Source organism: Lissotriton vulgaris, chromosome 9 (genome assembly GCF_964263255.1).
Source record: "Lissotriton vulgaris chromosome 9, aLisVul1.2, whole genome shotgun sequence".
NCBI classification, from domain to species: Eukaryota; Metazoa; Chordata; class Amphibia; order Caudata; family Salamandridae; genus Lissotriton; species Lissotriton vulgaris.
Window position 1 is genome coordinate 1,160,003,373 of NC_141697.1, and position 22,588 is coordinate 1,160,025,960.

General features: G+C 47.7%; 1 protein-coding gene across 2 annotated transcripts in view; it reads left to right on the forward strand.

The window, feature by feature from the left end:
- Positions 1-22,588, forward strand: part of LOC147692947 (contactin-4-like) — a 697,785-nt gene that overhangs the window by 400,609 nt on the left and 274,588 nt on the right. For both annotated transcript variants that reach the window (XM_086939200.1, XM_086939201.1), the window contains exon 5: positions 17,194-17,397. In XM_086939200.1, coding sequence (XP_086795326.1) covers positions 17,194-17,397 — 204 coding nt within the window. The remainder of the gene's footprint in view (positions 1-17,193; positions 17,398-22,588) is intronic.

The window sequence follows — 22,588 nt, forward strand, 5'->3', positions numbered from 1 at the left end:
AGCCTAGAGCCGCCCCTGACACCACCTGGTGAGGGACGGAATAAGGATTGAGTCATAGAGGAGGGCTGAGCAGGGGAGATGAGAACTGCCGAGTTCCCATAAGAGAAGGAGTGCAAGAAGAAGGGAGAGGGGAACAAGGGCAGCGGAGGCCCTCACAGTATGTATGTATGTATGTATTGGCATTTATATAGCGCACTACTTACCCGTAGGGTCCCAAGGCGCTTCGACCGCTGCAAAACCCTTCCTGGCTTCCCTGAGAGATGGTCCCTTAATGGGTATCTCCAGGGTGAGACCAGGCATCCCCGGCGGTCTGGTGGGGCCGTTAGTGAAGATGAGGCAAGCTAATGCCCAGAGTTGCCGAGAAGAGGAACACATATTTGAGCCACAGAGGAGGGCTGAGCGGGGTCAGAAGAGCAGCCGAGTCCCTACAGGAGAGAGAGGGTCAGAAGGAGGTGGGTGAGGGGACAAGTGCTGCCTGGGCCCTGACTGGAGAGTAGCAGAATAATGATTGTGCTACAGAGGAAGAGAGGGAGGGAGGGTCAGAGGAAGGTAGAGGGGCAACAAGGGTAGCCGGGCCCTCACCATAGAGGGATGGAATAATGAGCCACAGAAGAGAAGGGAGAGTTGGTATCGGGAAGCTGGGACACCACCTGTTGAGGGACAGAATAATGATTGAGCCACAGAGGGGGTTGAGCAGAGAGATGAGAGCAGGCGAGAGCCTACTGGAGATGGAGGGCCAGAGGAAGGTGGAGGCAGGGGCGGACTGGGACAGAAAATAGGTCTAGCCACCAACATAAACGTGTTTCCCATTAGCGAATCAGAATGCTAAGAAAGTGGCCTTTGTTTGCAAACTGGGGCAGTTTTGAACATGTAAAGACGTGCTGTATTAGTGTTTTGCGTGGTATGGGAAACTGCATGGAGTTGAGCTTGCGACAGAAAATGTTTGTTTTATGGGAAGGAAAATCAATCATAAAAACTGACCCAGAAGGCCATAAAACATGCCCACAAACAGCCCAAAAAGTCCCACACACTGATCTGTCAAACCAGCCCATCGGGGATCACCTGAGTGCCCTATAGGCCAGTCCAGTCCTGGGCAGACGGGGGACAAGGGCTGCAGAAGCCCTCAGTGGAGTGTGGCAGAACAAAGATTGACACATACCAGGTGAGAGCAGAAGCCGAAGATTCCATTGCAGAGAAGGGCAAAGCGGGTATCTGGGGCAGCCGTGCCCCCACCCCCTGGAGAGGGACCGAATAATGAGTGAGCCACAGACTAAGAAGGAGAGTCGTACTCCTGAGAGCTGATGCGCCTGCTGGAGGGGGGCCTGAATTGTGACTGAGTCACAGGGGAAGGGGCTTCATTGGAGCTGCTTAGACCCACTGATAAGAGAAAGGATAATGGTTGAGCGACAGGTGGGCTATGGGAGCACTAAATGCCTCCATTACTGAGGGGTGGGAGTAGCGCATCAAAGGAGGGGGTCTTTGGGGACAGCCGAGGCCGCCGGCCGAGAGAGGCCAACTCAGTATGGAGTCACAGGAGAGGGGAGAAGAGAGCTGTGGTGACAACCATGAGCCCCACTGGGCAGGGACAACCATGATTGAGCCCCAAAGGAGACCGAGTGCGGGTGTGGGGGAAGCTGAGAACTCCCACGGAGCGACAAAGGAAGGTAGAACGGGCTGTGTGGAGCTGCAGGGGCCCCAGCTGTGAGATGGACAGGAGGAGTTAGTGTGGGGCTATGGGTAGGGTAACCAGGTGTCCCGGATTTGCCAGGGCAGTCCTGGTTATTAGAGGGGTCAATTAAAAACAGCCGCCTTTTAGGTGTTCTAAAGCAATGCTAGTTAGCAAATGATGTAAGTAACCATTTAATCAACAGGCATGATGCGGGTTTTAAAAATAACATTTTCTTTATTTTCTTTGTGCCTCTTTTGTGTTCCTGTGTCGACGGGAGCTGTCCAGCTGCGTCCCATAGAGGTAAGAGCAGTAGGGTGTTGGGGCCGGGTGAGGGGGGATTTCAACATACAATGACCAGGGCAAATTAATTATTTATTTAATTTTCCCTGGTCATCGTCCGTCGAAGTCCCTCCTCACCAGGCCACACCGCCCTATTGCACGGGCAGCAGCTGGAGCTGTCATTCTGCGCCGATCTGTTGATGTAAAATTGTAGTCTTTCTTCTATTTTTGCAAAATTTCCCGGTTTTTGGCTCTCAAGATCTGGGCATCCTAGCTGTGGGTAGCCCAGACCCCACTAGAGGGGGACAAACAAACATCGAGCAGCGGAAAAGAAGGGAGAGGCGCCCAGATCCCCGCTGTAGAGGAGTGCACCTGTGGCACAGCAGGTCTGTTAGGGCTACGGACTTATCAAATCACAGTAGGGCCCTCTCAGAGTATCATCCTCCAAGTCAATACAATGAGTATTATCGAACTGGATAATATGTTCACTTCAAGTTCATTGCATCTTCTAGAGGACATTCAGTGTGTGGTGTAATTGTATTTTTATAGCGCTTGCTGACAAGGCGCTGTAGCAGTATAATCAGCTATTAACATTATATGTGGAGCAATCAAGCCAGAAGGTCGGCGGCGGGCTCTGGATGTGCGGCTCAAGACACATGGGAGGGGGGGGGGGGTGTCCGGGAGGGGGCTCTCACTCTGGGAGTGCGGGTACTTTGCAGCTCCTTTGCCCAGCCTGTCCGCGGAAGAACACGCCCTTCTCTTCAAATACAAGAAGCCGACATGGCTGCTTGAATAATGTCAAGATACTTCCCAAACCTCTGCCGAATTTATCCTAATCTTGGAGCAACAGGCGCCACGTCGCCCTTCTCAGAAACCCCCCTATGCCCTGTCCTGTCAGCGCGCTGGCGTGGTATTCAAATGAGGCGCACAACAGAGATGTCTTGTCGTCCTTCGTCGATGGCTATGAAAAGAGGCAGGTTATGCTGAAGCCTGCACTGCTGAAAAGGAGGGATGGCCACAGCCGGCTGGATGGCTCAGTGAGCTAGTCGCTGATGTGTATGGTCCGCAGGCCATGAGTGTGCATCCATACATATAACATCGACTCAGCCGTCCATCCTTTAGGGGAGTATCAGACAAGATCAATGCCTCAGTAGTTGGGAGGAGAGATGCTGCTGCGACTTCAGAATCCAGACTACTAAACCAAGAGAGGTCTCCGAGGCCTGCCGTTAATCTGCAGTTACAAATGAACGTAGACAGGAGCAGTCTGCCCTTCCAGAGCAATTAGCATCTGCCCCTCATCAAGCGAGACATGCCTGTCTGAGCCACTCCTAGCCTCGCCGAGAGCCCTCCAAGGAGGGGATCTGGGAGCGTGGCAAAGTTTACAAATGTCTAGGACAAGTTGGCAGCAACTTTGGCTTCCACCAGAGGCGTCCTGTTCTTGTGTACTACTGACACAGGGGAGTCTGCATACAAACACCCTTTGCAGGTCTGGACTCTCGTGGGAAGGAAAGCCAGGCAGGACAGTGGCATGTCATCCAAGGGGACTTTAAGGCTCTTCACGCTCTTCCAGGCACTATAGAGGGCTATCAAACTGATTACAAAGTAACACCACGCTCAGGCATCCACAAAGTCAGTAACACCCAGACATCACCAAAAGGCACAACACCTATCTGAGAAAAGAGTATGAAACTGGTCCATTTTCCTTCTTGTAGACATTTAAACACACAGAAAACTTATTGAACATAACACTCGCAATCAAGCAGAGGGGGACCAGACAATAAAACATAACATATCCTCAGAAGATGACGCAACCTCAAGTCTGTAATGAAAACCATGGGGCAGGTTTATGAGAGTCTTGCATTGCATTGGCACCATGCAACTTGCTGCTACATGCGTGACGCAAACCTCTAATTCAGATTTTTGAAGCCACTCAAAGGTACTTTGCGTGGATCTGAGTGGCTTAAAAAGTCTGCAGTAACGCAACACAGCGCAAATCGCTACATTGCCCTGGGAAGGTATTCCTTGGGCATTGTGTGAGTGTTCCCCCCCAACTCCCATGGTTTTTGACTCATTTCCAGATTTACCAATATTTGTAAGCCTGGGAAAGCATCAAAACGTTACACCTTCCCTGGGGAGGCATAACAAGGAGAAATATCTCAATTTCTCCTTGTTTCTTCCTTTTTCTATGTGAGCTGCGTTCCCAGCCCTTCTAGAAAGTGTAATATGCCTCCTAGGATTGCTTTTGTGCAGGAAAGTGTCTTTTCCTGACCAAACAAATCCTGCATGCAATGCAGGTGCCTACATTGGTGCTAGGCTGCCAAAAGAGCACCAGAGCAGGGGAAATGACACAAATGTATCATATTGCCCCAAATATGGCACATTCCTGCCCTTTCCCTGTCTCACACTGAAGAGCTGCACTGCGTCACTTTCTCATAAAAGATTCCCCAAGTGTTTTGTGCTGAGGCATTCCTAGACAACCCACAGTGCCACACGCCAGACTGCATGCTAAACAAGTGCTGGTAGCATAGCATATTAACGCCAGCTTGAATCTCAGTTTTACGTGACCTGACTCAGACTGCTAAACCTAAACGTGCTTTTTTCCAGTATTCAGCCGAAACCTATCCATCAGACTTGGGCTACATTTTCCCCAAAGACGCTATTCTGGGCGTTACAGCTCCTCAAGAAAATGATGAAGAGCACGGGGTCTGCAGGCATCCATGCGTGATGGCCCTGTTTACTCCAAGCTCCTCAGTGAGGCAGGCGGCAGCCTCCTCTTATCACACAGCTGCTGTAGCACCTCCATAGGTTACCTGCAGGCGCGTAACATCCTTCTTCATCCTTTTAACAAATAATCATGCAATGCAACGCAGCAAATCACCTTGTGGCACTACATGATGGGGGAAGGGCAGAAATGTGCCACACTTAACAATATATAGTGCATTCCAGTCAATTCCCAGCACTGGTGCACAATGATGCTTACACTGTTTCGGTCACCTATTTTTTCACCGGTGAATCCTGCTTCAGGATGCCACCTAACTCTAAAATAGTGGTACGTCCCTAGAGTGAGCGTCACATGTGCGTGAACGCAACTCTGTGATTAGGTCCTCTATCTTCGGGATGACAACATATCCATCTCTTTGTATTTAGTAGCTGGTCCCATTCCCTTGGTGAAAGCTTTTGTTGTGTTGTCTTTAGAAGCTTCTTGTAGCTCACCTTCCATAGCTTATGTGGCCATGCTGGACCCAAACTGTACGTACTCGCAGTCGCGGCTCACAGTGGGAGGGCTGCGGGGCAGGGGGGAGGGGCAGGGTGGGAGGGTAGTGGAGTCAGACATACGACGTCCATGAGTTAAGTAAATAAATAAATAAAACTATTTACCTTGCGCGCGCTGCATCGCCAACTCAGCGATGCAGTGCGCGCTAGGTAAATAGTTGTATTTACTTACTTAACTCATGAGTGTTGTATGTTGGACTCCACTACCCCCCCTCCACCCTGTCCCTCTACCACCCGCAGCACTCCCACTGCGAGCCGCCACTGCTTACTCACTCAAATCCACCTCAGTTCTCTGCAGTCTCTGTCATACCATGGCTTTTGTATGAGTATGTAGGTGCCCTCCACCCCTGATGCTCTGATCCAGACGACCCTCCACCCACCATGCCCACACATCCATGTGTTCTGCACCTCCCACACTCGAGCACACATAGAAATTGTCCTGCCTGGCTTGAGTCTCAAAGTGACCTCCATGTCCCATGCATAGGCCCACGTATGTCTCACATCTCCCATGCATGGCAGCGTTCATACCCTTGCCTCCCCCACACATGAACTGGCTGGTACCTTTGACCTCCTATGTTTATCTTTGTATGTGCCCTCCACATCCTATTAATGTGTATGTTCAGACAGCTTGCCTCCCTTAGCATGACTTTTTGGGAGGCCACCGCCTCTTTACTGTGCACTTCCATGGGCCTTCCCCCTCCTAAGCATGGACACAATGCATGTTCCCCACTTCCAGTGCATGGATACCCACCTACACATTATTATGCATATGCCCTACATCTGCAGTGAATGGGCTTGTACATCCTTTTATCTTTGATGTGTGAATTTGTATGCCCTTCACATGTTCTCCACCTACCAAACATGTATGTATCTGCTTTCTACCTCCTGCATTTTGGTCTGCACGTGCACTCTACCTCGCGCACGGATCCCTGTGTAACTGTAGGTGTCTTTTAATTCCCATTTCAGAACCTTCATGTGCTCTTCATCTCCCACACATAGTGTGTGCCTATACTCGACCTCCTTGCTGGATCTCCATGCCCCCTCCACCACCAACCCCTGGCCCTTGGTAATGTCCTCGCCCTCTCCACCACCAACCCCTGGCCCTTGTTAATGCCCTCGCCCTCTCCACCACCAAGCCCTAGCCCTTGTTAATGCCCTCGCCCTCTCCACCACCAAACCCTGGCCCTTGTTAATGCCCTCGCCCTCTCCACTACCAACTCCTGGCCTTTGTTAATGCTCTTGCCCACTCCACCACCAACCCCTGGCCCTTGCTAATGCCCTCGCCCTCTCCACCACTAACCCATGGGTCTTGTTAATGCCCTCTCCCTCTCCATCACCAACCCATGGGCCTTGTTAATAACCTCGCCCTCTCCATCACCAATCCATGGCCCTTGTTAATGTCCTCGCCCTCTCCACCACCAACCCCTGGCCCTTGTTAATGCCCTAGCCCTCTCCACCACCAACCCCTGGCTCTTGTTAATGCCCTAGCCCTCTCCACCACCAACCCCTGGCTCTTGTTAATGCCCTCGCCCTCTCCACCACCGACCCATGGGTCTTGTTAATAACCTCGCCCTCTCCTTCACCAACCCATGGGCCTTGTTAATGCCCTCGCCCTCTCCACCACCAACCCACGGCCCTTGTTAATGCCCTCGCCCTCTCCACCACCAACCCATTGCCCTTGTTAATGCCCTCGCCCTCTCCACTACCAACCCACGGCCCTTGTTAATGCCCTCTTCCTACCACTCAGGCTCGGTACCTGCCTTCCACCGAATTGGAATTTGAATTTCACTTTAAATACCACTTTCTGCCAAGGTTGACACCTTCATAGAGAAGAAACAGCAGGTGTTCCACTTCGGCAGCACAATACCAGTGGGCACTCTGCCTCGATGTAATCCTATGTCCTTTTGTTGGAGTGCAGGTGGTATTTACTGCCGTCAAGCAGTGTTTTAAAGATGAAAAACATTTCCCGAAAAAGAAGCAACTGATTATCTCTTATCTTCCAACCTATTACTTCAGAAAACGAAGCAATTAGATTTTGGCACCAGTACAATTAAAGCTAGCACACATCTCTCCTCAAGGTGGAATAAATGTTCCCTTGGCTTGCAGGTATTTTATGGCCATTCACAAGGCAATTTGCCCACACAAGTTTTACTTGGTTTTCAGATCGTGAATTTGCACTTGAAATACTATATATTAGCAGGGAATATTACACCGGTAAGCCCTCCTAACAGGGAAAGGAGTGCTGTTTTCTCGCTGGGAACACCTGCAAAAGTAGATGAACGCCCACATGCATTCAAAGTTATGGTTATTCACAACCTTTTGTAGACAATGTTCGACCCCAAATATTTTAGTCTTGTCAAGAGCAATTATTGTGAATTTGGTGTCGGAAAATGAAGTGAATACCCCTAAAATTGGCATGGATGTTAAAAGAAAGAGATTCTCCCTGGGAAAAATACCAAAGGAGAAACAAAAAAATGCAGTTAAGCGTTGTATGTACAATAGACATGCATAAATAGAAACGCACAGTCAGTCACGTAAATTTCACAAAAGAGTTTCAATGAAAAATTCCCTGACATGACTTCCGGCAAGACGAAGAGCTCATCCGGGCTGCTGCTTTTAAAGCAAGACGATTGTCATTAGGCCACCCTGCCTTCAGAGCAATGATGTGCTTTGCCTTCCCCGTCAGTCGTAGACTCTATCACTACGTGTCTTCTGCCCCGGTATAATCCTACCATGGGTCACTCTACTGTATCAGGTTGTTAGACATGAGTTTGTGAACCAGACCAGTGGTGGTGCACCCCTCATTGTTTATACTTCATATTCAGTCCTGATGAAGATCCACCGTTAGAGGCTAAGCAGGCACGAAACATGTTGACCATAGCACCACACTAGCCCTATAGGATCATTACATCCACATGGGGCTCACTACTTTTAATTAGGCTAGTTCTCCCTGAGAATTAAACACTTTTATTTAGGACTGCCCTCGATCTATTTTAATACACACACTCACTGCACTAACCAGCCCACACACCCACACTCGCCCAACGGCTTCATCCGAAAAGATCTCCGCCAAAGAGGCCCTTTGCGGGTGCCCATCGGACATTGTAGCGCCGGTACAACGAGGAGCAGGCCCAATGATGAAGCATGACATTGTTCGGGATGTGTGAAGACACACCTTAGAAAAGACCTTCCTGTCCCTTCCTTAGGAACTGCATACCCACCGAGTTGTTCACATGAACATCATTCGCAGGATGCGCATGTCAAAATTGCAGTTTCTCCAGTCTCCATCAGCACATGACTCTGCCCATCCAGGCAATCAGTCCATCCCTGTCAAGACCATAGCATCAGAGGCTGGTTTTCTTGTCTTAAGGATTTTGAGGGCCCTGAGCCAAAAGTATTTCGGGGCCCCTGTTCTGAACGGTTTGAATTTATGATCCAATTTAAGCTCTCTCATGCCCTCTGTGTCCAGGCACAGACACTCTGGTACAAATTCTAAATGTGTTTACATCTAAAATTCACGGACAATGATGAGTGTTTTCAATCTTATAATTCAGCAGCTGCTCACTAATATAATAAAAAAGATTATGTGTTACCCCCTCCCATTTCTCATATGTGAGGTCCAGTTTTGATCTTAAAATAAACCTTTTTTGTGGATGCTGCATGGTTTTGGTGAGCAAACATTTCTCTGCAAAAAGTCTGTAACAGAGTTCCATACACCAACCACAGTAAAAATAAATTAAAGGAAAACGCTATTTAAAGCAATCTATTTAAGACAGCTAATATCATCAGGGCAAGAGACTCTGCAGAGATCAGAGGTGGCCCTATCATGGGGCCCCTTGAAATGCTGGGGCCTTGGACTCCCTTTGCCCATGCCTTAAAACGTCTCTGCTCACATTTCTCGGTTCTGCTAGTCCATGTCGCTTTGCTCCGAGGGCAGGTGCATGTCGGGAGCTGTAGTCCCAACGCCGAGCGTAAACACCTGCTTGTATTATTTTTATAAAATATAAATTTTTCCTTTAATAAAGTGATTACGCCTGCTTAGATCTTGCAACATCTCTCGTTACTAAATTAGTAATGTTAAAAAGGTCATTAGCATTGGACGTACAGTACAACGACTTTTACCCAATTTAGGAGGTGATTTTTAAAAACAGTTCACGTTCCATAAAAACTATAACTTATAAAGTTGCACTTTTTTATTTTTACCTTTTTTATATTTCATGTATGTGTTTTTCATGCTCTATATTTGCTTCTCTTTCTGGTGTGTCTGGAGCAAAAACGGGAAACGTCTCGGTTTTGCTGATATCTTTCCACCTGATCATGTCATGAATAAAGATTTACGTAGAGCTGTGCTTGTTGGGTTGGCAGCATCTGTTTTTTAATCCAGTCCCTGGTGAAGCCGCAGGTGGTGCTGGACGTGGCGCGGGCCTACCTTCTTAAACACGCCTCTTTTTAATTCATTCTGTGTTGTTTAATTACACTTTGGCTACCACTGGCAGCACCACAACCACCTGTGCCACACTAGCAGTCACGGACGAGACAACATGAGTGAGAGAGGAAGGGGGGGTGAAGGGGGTAGCTAAGTGGGGAGGGGGAAAGGGGAGGGCGAGAGGGGAGGGGGGAAAGAGAGAGGGAGGAGAAGGAGAGGGAGAGGAGGTGAGGGGAGGGTGATGAGAGAGGAAGGGAGAGGAGGTGAGGGGAGGGGAGGGAGAAGAGGAGGGAGAGGGTGAGAGAGAGGAAGGGAGAGAGAGGAGGCAGGGAGCGGTGGGGTAGGGGGAAAGGGAGGAGAACGAGGGGAAGGAAGATAAAGGAAGGGAGAGGGGGAGAGCAAGAGGGGGAAGGGGAGGAGAGAGGGGATGGTGAGAGAGGGGAGGGGAAGGGAAAGGGACGAGAAGGGGAGGGGAGGAGGGAAGGGCAGGTCGACAGGCATGGGAGGGAGAAGAGGAGGGCGAGAGAGGAGAGAAGAGGAGAGGAGAGAGAGGGGAAAGGAGAGTGAAGAGGAGGAGGAGGGAGGGAAAAGTGGAGGGTGAGAGAAGAGGGAGAGGGAGAAAGGGAGGGAGAGAGCAGCGAGGAGAGAGAGTGGAAGGGAGGAGGGAAGGGGGAAGGGGAGGTCCAGAGAGAAGAAAGAAGGGGTGGGTGAGAAAGGAGGGGGAAGGGAGGATGAGAAAAGAGGGAGAAGGGGAGGGAGAAGGGAAGGGCGAGAGAGAGGGAGGAAGGGAGAGATGGTCAAGAGACGAGAGGGGGAAGGGAGAAGGGGAGGGCGAGAGAGGAAAGGAGAGAGGAGAGGGGAGGGTGAGAGAGGAAAAGGAGAGAGGGAGGAGAAGGAGGGGGAAGGGGAGAGTGAGAGAGGAGAGGGGGGAGAGAAGAAGGGAGAGAGAGAATGAGGGGGAGGGGAGGTGAAGGCGAGATAGGAAAGGGGCAAGGAAAGGAAGAAGGGGAGGGTGAGAGAGGAGGGGGAAGGGAGGGCGAGAAAGAAGGGAGAAGGGTAGGGTTAAGGGGAGGGTGAGAGGGGAGGGGGAAGAAGGGAGAGGGAGGAGAAGCAGGGGGATGGGGAGGAGGAGATAGGAGAGAGAAAAAGGAGATGGGAAGGGGAGGGGGAAGGCAAGAGAGGAGAGAGGCAATAGAGGGAGAAGGGGAGGACAACAGAGGAGATGGGGGAGAGAGGAAGGGGGAAAAGGAGGGTGAAGGTGAGGGCAAGGGGGAGGGGGGAGAGAGCGGAAGGGAGAGGGATGAGAAGGAGAGGAGAGAGAGGGGAGAGGAGAATGGTAGGGGAAGGGGAAAGGGGAGGACGAGAGGAGAGGAGAGGGGACGGTAAGAGAGGAGAGGGGAGAAAGAAGAAGGGAGAGGGAGAAGAAGGAGAAGGAGGAGGGAGGGGGAAAGGGGAGGTCACCAGAGGTGGGGAGGAGAAGGGGAGGGTGAGAGAGGAGAGGAAAGGGGAGCAGGAAGGGTGGGAGAGGAGAGGGTGAGAGAGGAGAGGGGAGAGAGAAAGGGAGGGCAAGAGAGGCAGGGCCCGACTGGGAACACAAACCAGCCCTGTCAATCCTGCTGAAACGCCCATGGGGGGAATGCTAGCGAGAAGCATCACTACTTCCAATTTAGAAAGTGCTGCCGGTTTTGTTACAGGGGGCCGATATTGCAACACTGCTGACAAACTGGCCCCCAGTAACAAAACCGCCCCCCACTGGTTCAATACTGGCCCCAGTCCTTCCCGACCACCGGGAAAACGCCCAGTGCCTGCTGTGTACTGTCCGACCCAGGAGAGAGGAGAGGGGAGAGAGAGGAAGGGAGAGGGAGGAGAAAGGGGGTGAGGGGATAGGGGAGGGCGAGAGAGGAGATGGGGGAGAAAGGGGTAGGTAGAGTAAGGAGAAGGAGGGGGAGAAGCTGAAGGAGGAGGGGAAGGGGAGGTTTCGAGAGGAGGGGGGTGGAAGAAGGGGAGGGTGAGAGAGGAGATGGGAGAGGGGATAGTGAGAGAGGAGACGGGAGAGGGGAGGGTGAGAGAGGAGATGGGAGAGGGGATAGTGAGAGAGGAGACGGGAGAGGGGAGGGTGAGAGAGGGGAGGTTGAGAGAGGGGAAGGGAGAGGGAGAAGAAGCACTGGGAGGGGGAAGGGGAGGGTCAGAGAGGAGAGGAAGGCAAGAGAGGATGGAGAAGGGGAGGACGGGAGAGGAGAGGGGAGAGAGAGGAAGGCAGAGGGAGGAGAAGGAGAGGGGAGAGAGGAGAGGGGAGAGGGGAGAGGGGAGAGGGGAGAGAGAGGAGAAGGAGAGCAGGAAGTGGAGGGCAAAAGAGGAGGGGGAGGAAGAAGGAAGGGGAGGGTGTGAGAGGAGGGGGAGGGGAGGAGAAGAGGAGGGCGAGAGAGGAGAGAAGAGAGAGAGGAAGGGAGAGGGAAGGGAAAGAGAGGAGAGGAGAAGGGAGGGGAGGGGTAAGGGTAAGATGAGAGAGGAGAGACAAAGGGAGGGAGAAGGGGAGGGGAGGGGAGGGCGAGAGAGGGGACAGGGGTGAGGAAAAGGTAGAGCGAGGGAGAGAGGAGGCAGTGGAAGAGCTAGGGCGATGGAGGAGAAGAGGTAGGGTGTGATAGAGTGGGAGGGGAAGCCGAGGGAGACGGAGAGAGAAGAAAAGCAGAGAGAGTGAGGGGTGGGGGGTGCACTTTTACGTTCTGTACTCGTTGGCATCAGAAGTCTGCCAGATAGGTTCATCTTCCCAGGGCCTGGCACATCACATGCAATAGAAAACCCTTCAGAGATAATGAAGAACACAGTGGAGCAGTTAAATTGGATCTGGGCACAGCTTCCAAGGGGGAGATGCAGGTGTAACAACTCCTCCCAATCTGTAATTCCATTACTTGCGCTGATCTGCTGTAGGTCGAAAGATCACCTTATTTGAACAAATTTATTTAGGCCTATGCTGATGGGGGGGAGGTTTAGGGTGTTACATCCCCGTAATAAATGTATTTTCTGATAAATAGTTGGGTACAGGTGCATTCAGTCGGGTATGGTGAGGTGTCTGTCAGATTTTACCAGGAATATCTATATACACACAGAGAAAAAAGCACACACACACTCCCTCTCTGTTTTGAGAAATCCTAAAAAATGTTGGTTATTTTACAAAATATTGTGTTTTCCCTCAGTCTCTACCCCTCCCAATCTGGATTCCTCTCCCTTTCCACTGCCGTTAGGCCCCACTCTTGCACCATCTTTGTTGCATAATGTATTTTAACATTGTATGTCAGCCTGATTGTTGTAAATCTGAAGCTCACAGCCCCCCAGTCTTACTGGCCAAGCTACGCCCCTGGTCTTTACTGCTATAAGGTAACAGCAGCTTATATACATCAGGACTATTGGCAAACTCCAGTACTTCTAAAACTCTAATAAAAAATATAGGGGCATATTATCAAGGGGGTTTATCTCCGCTTTTTTGGCTTTAAAAGCCAAGAAAGCGGAGATAAAATTATCTCCCTATTACCAAGCTGTTGCTAACACCAGTTAGCGACAGCTAGTAGGAGATAGCGACCATCTTGGGCCCCACTTTGCATGTCAGTGATATTTATCACTAATGAGATGCAAAGTGGGCGTGCCAAGATGTTAGAGACTGAAAACAGTCGCTAACATCGCTATCTCCTATTACCAACTTTTGGAGATATTCGCGCTAAGCGGGAATATCTCCAAAAGCTAACACCTGCCCTGAGCAGTTCTTAGCCATGTTATCCAATGGGAGGTGGATAACATGGCTAAGAGCATTTGCTCGATAATGCATGAATATCGCTGACTTTTCAGCGATATTCATGCATTTCGGCCGTTTTTTATCGCATTTGCGATAAACCTTGTTAATAGCAAGGTTTATCTGCGATAAAAATCGCCGATGTGCGGCGATAATTTTTGTCTCTAAACAAGTTAGAGACAAAAATTATCGCTAGTTGTTGGTAATATGCCCCATATTTAAAATCTTACTTTCACCCTAAGGCGTGACTTTATTAGAAACGTCGCTACAACAACTTAAGCTCTTAGTCCGAGTGGCAAAATTTTAAATAGAATGCTAGCCCGCCTGAAATCTCTCCACTTGCAGTTCTGAGCATCTCATGGCCCACACGTGTCAGGTCTGCAAGTTCTGAACCCCATACTTTGAGGCCTGGGGTCACCAGACCCTTTTCCATCCTGCCAGGTCAGAGGCTGTGGCAAGAAGCCCAGCCCAGCATCCAACCCACCTCTGCAGCTTGACAGGGGGAGCAGACATTTTTCTGCCCATAGAGGCTGAGGTCACAAACCCTACCAATGTGCTACTCTGTCTGCTCTGAGCAGGCGGACACAGTCAGTGTTTTTCTTGTTGGAATCAGGAAGAATTGCATGGAACGTAACCAGTATTAATGGGTCTGGGCTGTTATTCCATATCCCGGGAAGATAAGTTCTAATTGCCAGAATTTGGTGAAGGGATACTGGCTGGATATGGAAATTCTGTACCTCTGGTATCTCTGCACCAAATTCTGGCACATTGATAAAAAATACTGGAGGATCCATATGTACATTAGGTGATGTGATGCGCGGGCCCACGCTTAAATCCTTTCAGAGGCTGCAGGAGGAGTTTGACCTACACAAGTCCCAGTTCCATAAGTGTCTTCAGCTCCGCCATGCCCTGTTCCCCCTGATAAAGCACCTTAAGTCCTTAGCCGAATTCCACCCACTAGAGGGTAGACCGTTAATGGGGGATCTGGGAGGACACAAAATACTCCAAGTTTATCAGACCCTGACTACGCACTCCAAGACGAACATACACTAGACTCGGGCAGCGTGGGAGGCAGATTTACCGGCTCTCACCGATGATGACTGGATTGAGGACCTTGCCAGTCCTAGGTATGCCGCTGTTTCCTCTAGGTACAGGTTGATCCAGTTTCAGTATCTTCACAGAGTATATTACACCCGCCTTTGCCTTTGGAAGATGGGGGCTATTCAGTCCCCTACCTGCCTCCGTTGTAATTGTAATTCTGACAAAGGGTCCTTTCTCCACATGGTCTTGGGCTTTACTGCACTATAACACTTTTGGTCGGGGTGTTGTCCTGTCTGGGTTGGATGTTGTACTGGGACCTCCCGGCGGATCCTCGACTAATCCTTCTTCATGGAACGGAAGACATCAAGGAAACAGATATAAGAGGCACCTTCTATTCCTATGTCTCACCTTAGCCAAGCGTGACATTGCACAGCATTTGAAGTCTTCCTCTCCCCCTGGGGTGGTGGATTGGAAATCAACCCTAGATAAATGTATGTCAGCTGAGGTGGCGGTGTTTCAGGCACAGGGTCGCCTGCAGAAACATGGGAAGATCTGCACCTAGTGGGCTAAATACCGGGGTATTGACCTATATATCCTTTCACAGTCAGAGAATCTAGATCCCATTGAAAGACTAATCATTAATGACTCCCAAATCTAATGTGTTCATTGGCTGTGGCGGTGGACATATTTTTATGATTGTGTATGTATTTATTGTTCCATGTGGTGCATGTGGTGAAGGGTTGGGGGAGGCGGGAGGGGTGGGATGTTGGATCGAATGTTTTTCAGATCCTCTGGTGAGGTCCTCTCAGGTATTTTCTGTACCTACATTTCGTCAATTGTCTGATTCGCCCACCTGGTGTTATAAACTCAATAACATTTGTAAAAAAAAATACTGGAGGATCCAATTGTAGAGTGTCTGGCCATGCATAGTAAGTACATAAAAATATTTGATACAAGGAAGTAATCAATTTTAAAGGAAATCTATCATGCAGATGATTTGCAGTGATATCAGCGCAAATGTGAGTATTCGTGGTCGGTTACGCGGCTGGCTGCCTTTGCATTCACGTTCAAATTTCTAAAAGACACACTACAGTATTGACACCAGTGCCAGAATCATTTGATGGTGATACTCATAATCATAGTAGTCCTACCAGAAATTCCCATTTTATATTTCCTTTCTATGTATAGGAAAAGTTGCCTATTTTGAGATTTCATTTTTTAAATGTCTCTTTTTGTTGAGTTTTAATTCCCAAAAACTCTTTTATTGTGGATGTAATTAATATTTTTAAAATGCTATATTGCTTAAGAACAATTGTGTCTAGAAGTTGCTATTCCCAGAAATACCTATATTTTATAAAACAAAGAGTCCATATTTTACATCAAGTTGTAGATTAGTGACATACATGGTCCAATGCACAGGAGGGCTGCCATCCAAAGAACACAGTAAATTTACAGATGAGGATATTGTTTTAGACAAGCATCTTGTTCCCCTGGAGAGAGCAATCATCAGGCGAGTATTATCATGTAGGGGATGCCCCAAGAAGTATTCAATTCTCATCAAAAAGTCTATACTATGAAACATTGTAATCCCTGGTAGCAGCTCCATTGCCAGAACTGTCTCTATCCACAGCAGCATCTTAATCCCAGCATCATTTCCATTCCCAGAACTGTCTCTATCCAATCAAGAGTCTCTTTTCACAGGATCCTTCTCATCGCAAGAAAGGTTTCTATCCCCAGGAACTTCTTCATCACCCACAATGTCTATTTCCATAGGACTGGCTCACACCCTAGGCACCTCTCCATTCACAGAAGATTATCCATCCACAACAGAGCCTTGATCCTGAATAGAGAATTCACCTTGAAAAACATTTCCATCTGGTACAATGTCTCCATGACCAAGCACATCTGATCAAGCAGCATCGTCAGCCCCAGTGCAACTGTCACCCAAGAGGGCTCTGCAACTACAGGGGGGTTTGTAGCCCCAATAGAGTTTGCTTCCCCGGCGGTAAACAACCTTTACAACGTGGTCAAAACACTGCAGTGTCATCACAATGCAGATTTTAAAACACAAGTAGATATACTATTCCAACACCTTCCCTACTGTATGTAGGCTGGAGTTGGAATAGTAAATTATACTATTCCTAAGTTCAGCACCCTACAGCGCAAGTCGTGGTAACGAATTGCGTTGTAAAAGCTGCGTTGTGATGTACCGCGATCATTTTGATCGCGTGGTAACATCATACATACTTCCCCGGCACTGTGTCCATCCCGAGGAGTGTTCCATCACCAGGATATTCAGTAATGGTCCCTTCTCCCAGATCCTTTCCTTCACAGTAAAGTTTCTATGACAAGAAACGCTTATGTTCACAGGAGCTTATCCGTTTCCGGAAGAGCTTGTATCATCAGGAGAGTGTGCAATCCCACGAAAGGTTCCATCATGACAAACGTTTTGGGCCACTGCTCATAATCCACCTTGAAATGTGCATGCAGCGAAAGGGTTTGGATCCTCTTTTTTGTCCCAAAGTGATATACAACCTCTAGGAGAGTTTGCATCCGGCGAATAATTATCATGTTCAGGAGAGGTCACATCCCTAGTAACATTTGCAGCCAAAGACTAGGGTTCAATCATTTTACAGTTTCTGTGCAAAGAAAAGTTTTGATTTTGAGATTATTTGTGGGAAGCAATGTGAGAGAACCATAACTCTGCCTTTTTCATTGCAGAACTGACATACGCCTGGATTTTTAATGAATACCCACCATTTGTGCAGCAGGACAATCGCCGATTTGTCTCACAAGAAACTGGAAATTTATATATCGCAAAAGTGGAAAGGTCAGATGTGGGCAACTACACCTGTTTGGTGACAAATACTGTAACTGACACCAGAGTCCTGGGTCCCACCACTCCTCTAATACTGAAGCACGATGGTGAGTTCTGGAACCGGAAGTCTTCTGTATGTAATAGTGAGTGAGTGAGTGAGTGAGTGAGTGAGTGAGTGAGTGAGTGAGTGAGTGAGTGAGTGAGTGAGAGTAAAGGAAAACTAAAGAAATCCACGTGGGTGTTATCTTTCACCTCTGAAGGTTCATTCCAAGCACCTGATTAAATAAATGTGGAAATTGCGTCTTCTGAATCCGTTTTTCAGAGCATGAAGAAGGTAGTTTGCGTAAATATGTGATCTAACCGAAACATATTGTCAGGGCGCAGGAGATTAAAATATTGCTTGAGAACAATGACTGGAAGAGAGAGCATCTTGGGCAATAATCAGGATTCAAGGTGTTATCTGTGTTTATATTGATCATCAGCCTAGAAGAGTTTGAGCTACCGGGAGGTTCAACGAGTGGCCCATGGCACAGAGAAGGACCAACCACATCTCTTGACTTTTCCTAAACTTACAGTCAAGTAGAACTTAATGCAGACAGATGAAGAAAGAGCCCAGCAGAAACGTTGCTGCATAAGGAGTTCAGTCTATGGTTTGAGCCTAGCCAGTGGCTGTTGCCGGAGGTCTTGAATATCATTACACAGTGAATTAGTGCTTAGGGTCAGCCCAACTGTGTAGTCAGTGAAGTTTGTGAGTCCACTGTGGTGAAACTACAGTAACACTACAAACATCTCTAATGTTACTTAATCAGAACAGATCTCATTTAACTGGATTTTTGGTGTGGTAGTTACCCAACACTAGTAAATCATAAGTGGGTAAGTAAGTTAGCATTTTCTCTACCATTTTCACTGCAGTGGCACAAGTTTAACACCATTGTGTAGCATACGAGTGATACAATGCAGGGAAGAAAACGCTTATTATGGATGTGGGATCTTTTTATCATGCAGGTAAAAATGTGCAGAATTCCTGAGTAGAGGCCTACCTATAGCTTGTAGAGCTCCCCACTTTTCCTTTGTCTAGAAGCTTGAATACTTTTCTATAGTGAGTGATACCGAGAATTGTAAACCATGAGCATGTTGTACGCGAGTGTGTACCTTTCACAGCTTTTTCGCACATGTACTCCGAGACATTGTTGTGCTGACAACTTGCAAAAGTTTTGTACAAAAGTATACGCCTTGCTTAGCCTTTCCTCCTGTATCACTAAACACAAATCACACTTATGTACAAAATAGTAGCACCCAAACCCCACTCTCAAGGGCCTTCATAACCTTTGTGTATTTTTTTAGATTTTTGCAAGAATAAAATCCCAGCTTCACAAACCCATAAATAAAATACTTTGGAAAAGCAGGACTTGTAGCTGCAGCAACAGCTGCTTACAAGCCTCTGAGCAGTTAATGAGAAAACATGTCTGGCAGTGACAAGAGCTGCAGAAGAAGAAAAAAATTGAAATCCAAATATTACACCCAGCAATAACTGAGCATGAAACAAGATTCGAGAGGGATCATTAGAGACATTATCAATAAACATAGGGAAAATAACTGAAAGTACAACAGAATGTAAACTGAGGTAGAACTATTACAGCACAACTATCAAGAAAGCTAGAAGATAAAAAGGTAAGATAAAACCTAAAGGAATTGCAGAGTAATTATTAAAGACACTGAACACCGCCGAAGTGATAGCCGCCGCCCTTTGTACCATTGACAACCACAGTAAGCCACTCCTATCCCCTTCTTTGTCCTGACACTCCTCTGTATAGTCCCTTCTGTACATATCGTCATTGCATTATATTTGCACCCTGTAACGTACAATCATACATACATAAATACACATAAGCATTAATACACAAGAACATTAAACTGACTTTTAACAAAACAAGAGGCCCTCAGATAAGATATTTCAGACAATCTGACGGGAACAAGAATGGGTTCCAGTGGGTTTTCCCAGCAATCCAACTGTGCAGTCCCCAAAACTTGGAGAGAGGAAACTGAGTTACCAAACATGCAACTGAGATTGCTTGGGGCTAAAAACCAGTGAGGAGCCCCAGAGCCACCTTCATCAGTTTCATGAAAGGCACCATCCCCTCTAAAAAGGCCTCAGAAGCAAACACTTCAATAATGCAGTTTCAATATGGCTCCTCCTTCAGAGTTACTTTGTTCTGGGAACAGACACACAGGTAGGTACCACAAGAACACAGTGCCAAGAGCTTCTGGAACAGAGGTCACACCGCACCATCAATCCCCACCAGATGATTCTCAAAGGTAGTGGAGAGATTCTCAACATTGCTTTATGTATGGCCGCCGTACACCGCGGGAATCTTGGAAGTACAATTCATCTCGAGGCTGGAGCTTCTGGATGCAGAGTTTCAGCATCTGGAAAGTTGATGAGATCATGTACAGCTCCATCGTTATCAATACCTTGGTGCAATATGTTTTGGAAGTTGTATATTTTGTTTGCATGGTCACCGCAGCGGGAAGGTTGGAAGTTTCAGATTGCATTTTTAGGTCTTCCACTAGAACAAAAGCATGCATTGTAGGAGTAAATGACAACTAACATTGATAAGCTACTCAGGAGCAACTCGCTTGACTTTCCCTCAGTGAACAGTGTACAGCATTGAGGAGTGATGTGATCCCAGTAAATAACGCTGGCGAGGCAGCTGCGTGCTGTAGAACGGACTTGGTATAGGCGATCCAACATGGAAGGACAGAAGCCCTGATAGACCCTGTTGCAATAGTGAAGGATTAAATTGGCAACAGTCAACTAATGTGGAAAGGCACCAAATAAGCAGATAATTCTCAGGTTTTACAGATGGAAGAAACCAAGATCACAGACATGGCTAACAGGACTGGAAAAGGGGCTGTGCCCAAGGAGAGACATTAGAGGTTGTTGTCCCCAAGAATTTTAACTAGGTGAAGAAATATACAATTTTTCCAATGTTTCTTAATCTCTTTGTTGCTAGTAGACCAGGAATTAAGATGGTGCTAAAGTGGATAATTGTGTATCCAGTCTTAGGGAAGTGGCTTCAGTTTAAATAAAAAAGCAAGTTAATCTGGATGACCTAATAGCCTCTGCCAAGGGACGAATGCAGAGAATGAGTCTAATGGGTCGTAGAGCTGAACCCTGTGGGACTCAACAATGGATCAATATTGCGAAGCTTGACAAACGAGACAGAAGTGGCCTGGGGAATGTCCAGCGTGATGGAGACAAAAGCTGAAGTTCGAGCCCTAGCGCCTTGAGAGAGTGAAGTCAATCCAAAAATATGCCAGTCCCATGATGCCAACCAGAGCTATCACTGAGTGCACCCCAATGGCCAGTGAGGAGGGAGTAATGAACACACAGAATTCCTTAGCCACTATGGACGCGAGATAGAATGTCATCGAAAAGTGACCAAAGTTACTCCTGTGTTGTTCTTTTGGCTATTTTATATTGAAGAGATGCTTCTAAGTTTCATTGAATGAGAAAGGTCAAGGAAGAATTTCCTAAGCAGGGTAAGATAATAGCAGATATGCGTCTTTTAGGTTTATGGGCAGAGACTTTTCACCACGGAACATGGGTCGACCTCTTCAGTAAGTGAGGGAATGTCCCTGCTCTAATGCGCCCTCTGCATTATCAATTGTTTAAATGTTTTTTTGGTTTTTTTCAAACCCATGACTCTATCTGTGTGCATTTGATTTCACCTGTCACCCTCCCTCTTTTTGAGATTATTTTTTTTGCTTGGGAAGAGTAGAAACATGGCCATGGCTGATGGAGGGAGTCTAGGGATGTGCAAAATTTGGCAATTTGCTTTCATATCATTATGCAAAAGTTTGGGAAAGTTTTTAACTGCGCATAATTATTCAAAATGCAAATCCATTGTTTAGCGCTACATTTCTGTATAAAGTGCGTCCTTGCAACAATTTTTCATCTGAGGAAGCATTTTGCACTAAAACAATAGTGAAGAGAACAGAAACTCAGGAACACAACTGAATAAACCAATATAACAATAACCCTAATACCCAAGTACCAAGAAGTCAGTGCATTAGCTGATGATGCGCTTTACAACTATTGGATGTAGCTTAACGGCTAGAGCGGACAACTTTGAAGCTGGGGAACCAGGGTCGAGTTTGGCGGGCTGCTCAAACATCCTGTGATTCTGGGCAAATCACTTATTCTTACAACAACAGGTGGAACCGTAAGTGGACGATTTTTAACGGGGTCCAGTGTACGTGTCCGAGAGACTAGCAACAAAGCAATGTACAAAGTTCCCCAGGTGGGGTGGTGGAAAGCCAGAGTATGCCGAGTGGAGCGTGGAAAGAGAAGGAAAGAAAAGCCAAAGAAGGAGAATTTCCCTTGTTGGAACTAAAACTCTCACACACCTAGCAATCTAGATGTCATGCTTCATCATATGGGTTATGACAGCTGCTCTGTCCTGATCAGACGGTGGGGGTAGGTGTTAGCGGCGCTGACCGCACGCTATCCGGGTTCCTGACCTATACGTGCAGGTCCCACTGGAGCAGACTGCGGGGCTCCTTAGGATCTCCCTTAGGGTCACCCCAGTTCAGCAGGACCTAGTTGCCTGCCCTTGTACGACCTCAAGGCATAAGGTTGTATGAACACTCATTTTCACTGTGTAGTACGTTTCACATAGGTCCTGACGAATTGCTATCCGGGCAAGAAACATGTTGACCTGATTAGGGGGTTGTAGGTATCTTGCTTTGTACTACCTTAAGCACATATCTTCCCTCCCACCATTTTAACCAAGGGCGTCAGCCACGCCAATAAAACTTATTGTGGACTGACCCACCTTTTTTAATTCACCACTTTCTCACGACTACACCCTTTTTCCTTCCCTCTCACCCGCATGCACCATATGGCTGGAACAAAAGATCTCAGATAAAGAGCCCCATTACGGGTGCCCATCAGACATTGCAGCGCCAGTCTGACGAGGAGCAGAACCCATATGATGAAGCATGACATCTAGCTTGCTAGGTGTGTGAGGGTTTTAGTTCCAACAAGGCAAATTCCCCTTCTTTGGCTTTTCTTTCCTTCTCTATCCACGCTCCACTCGGCATACTCTGGCTTTCCACCACCCCACCTGGGGAACTTTGTACATTGCTTTGTTGCAAATCACTTAATCTCCCCGTATCTAAAAAAAAGAAAAATCAATTAATGTGTCCATCTGTAATGCAACTGGTGCTCATGTAACTCAGGTCGAGTTCGCGCTATATAAAACTGCAAAACAATTAAAAAAAAATAAAAAATTA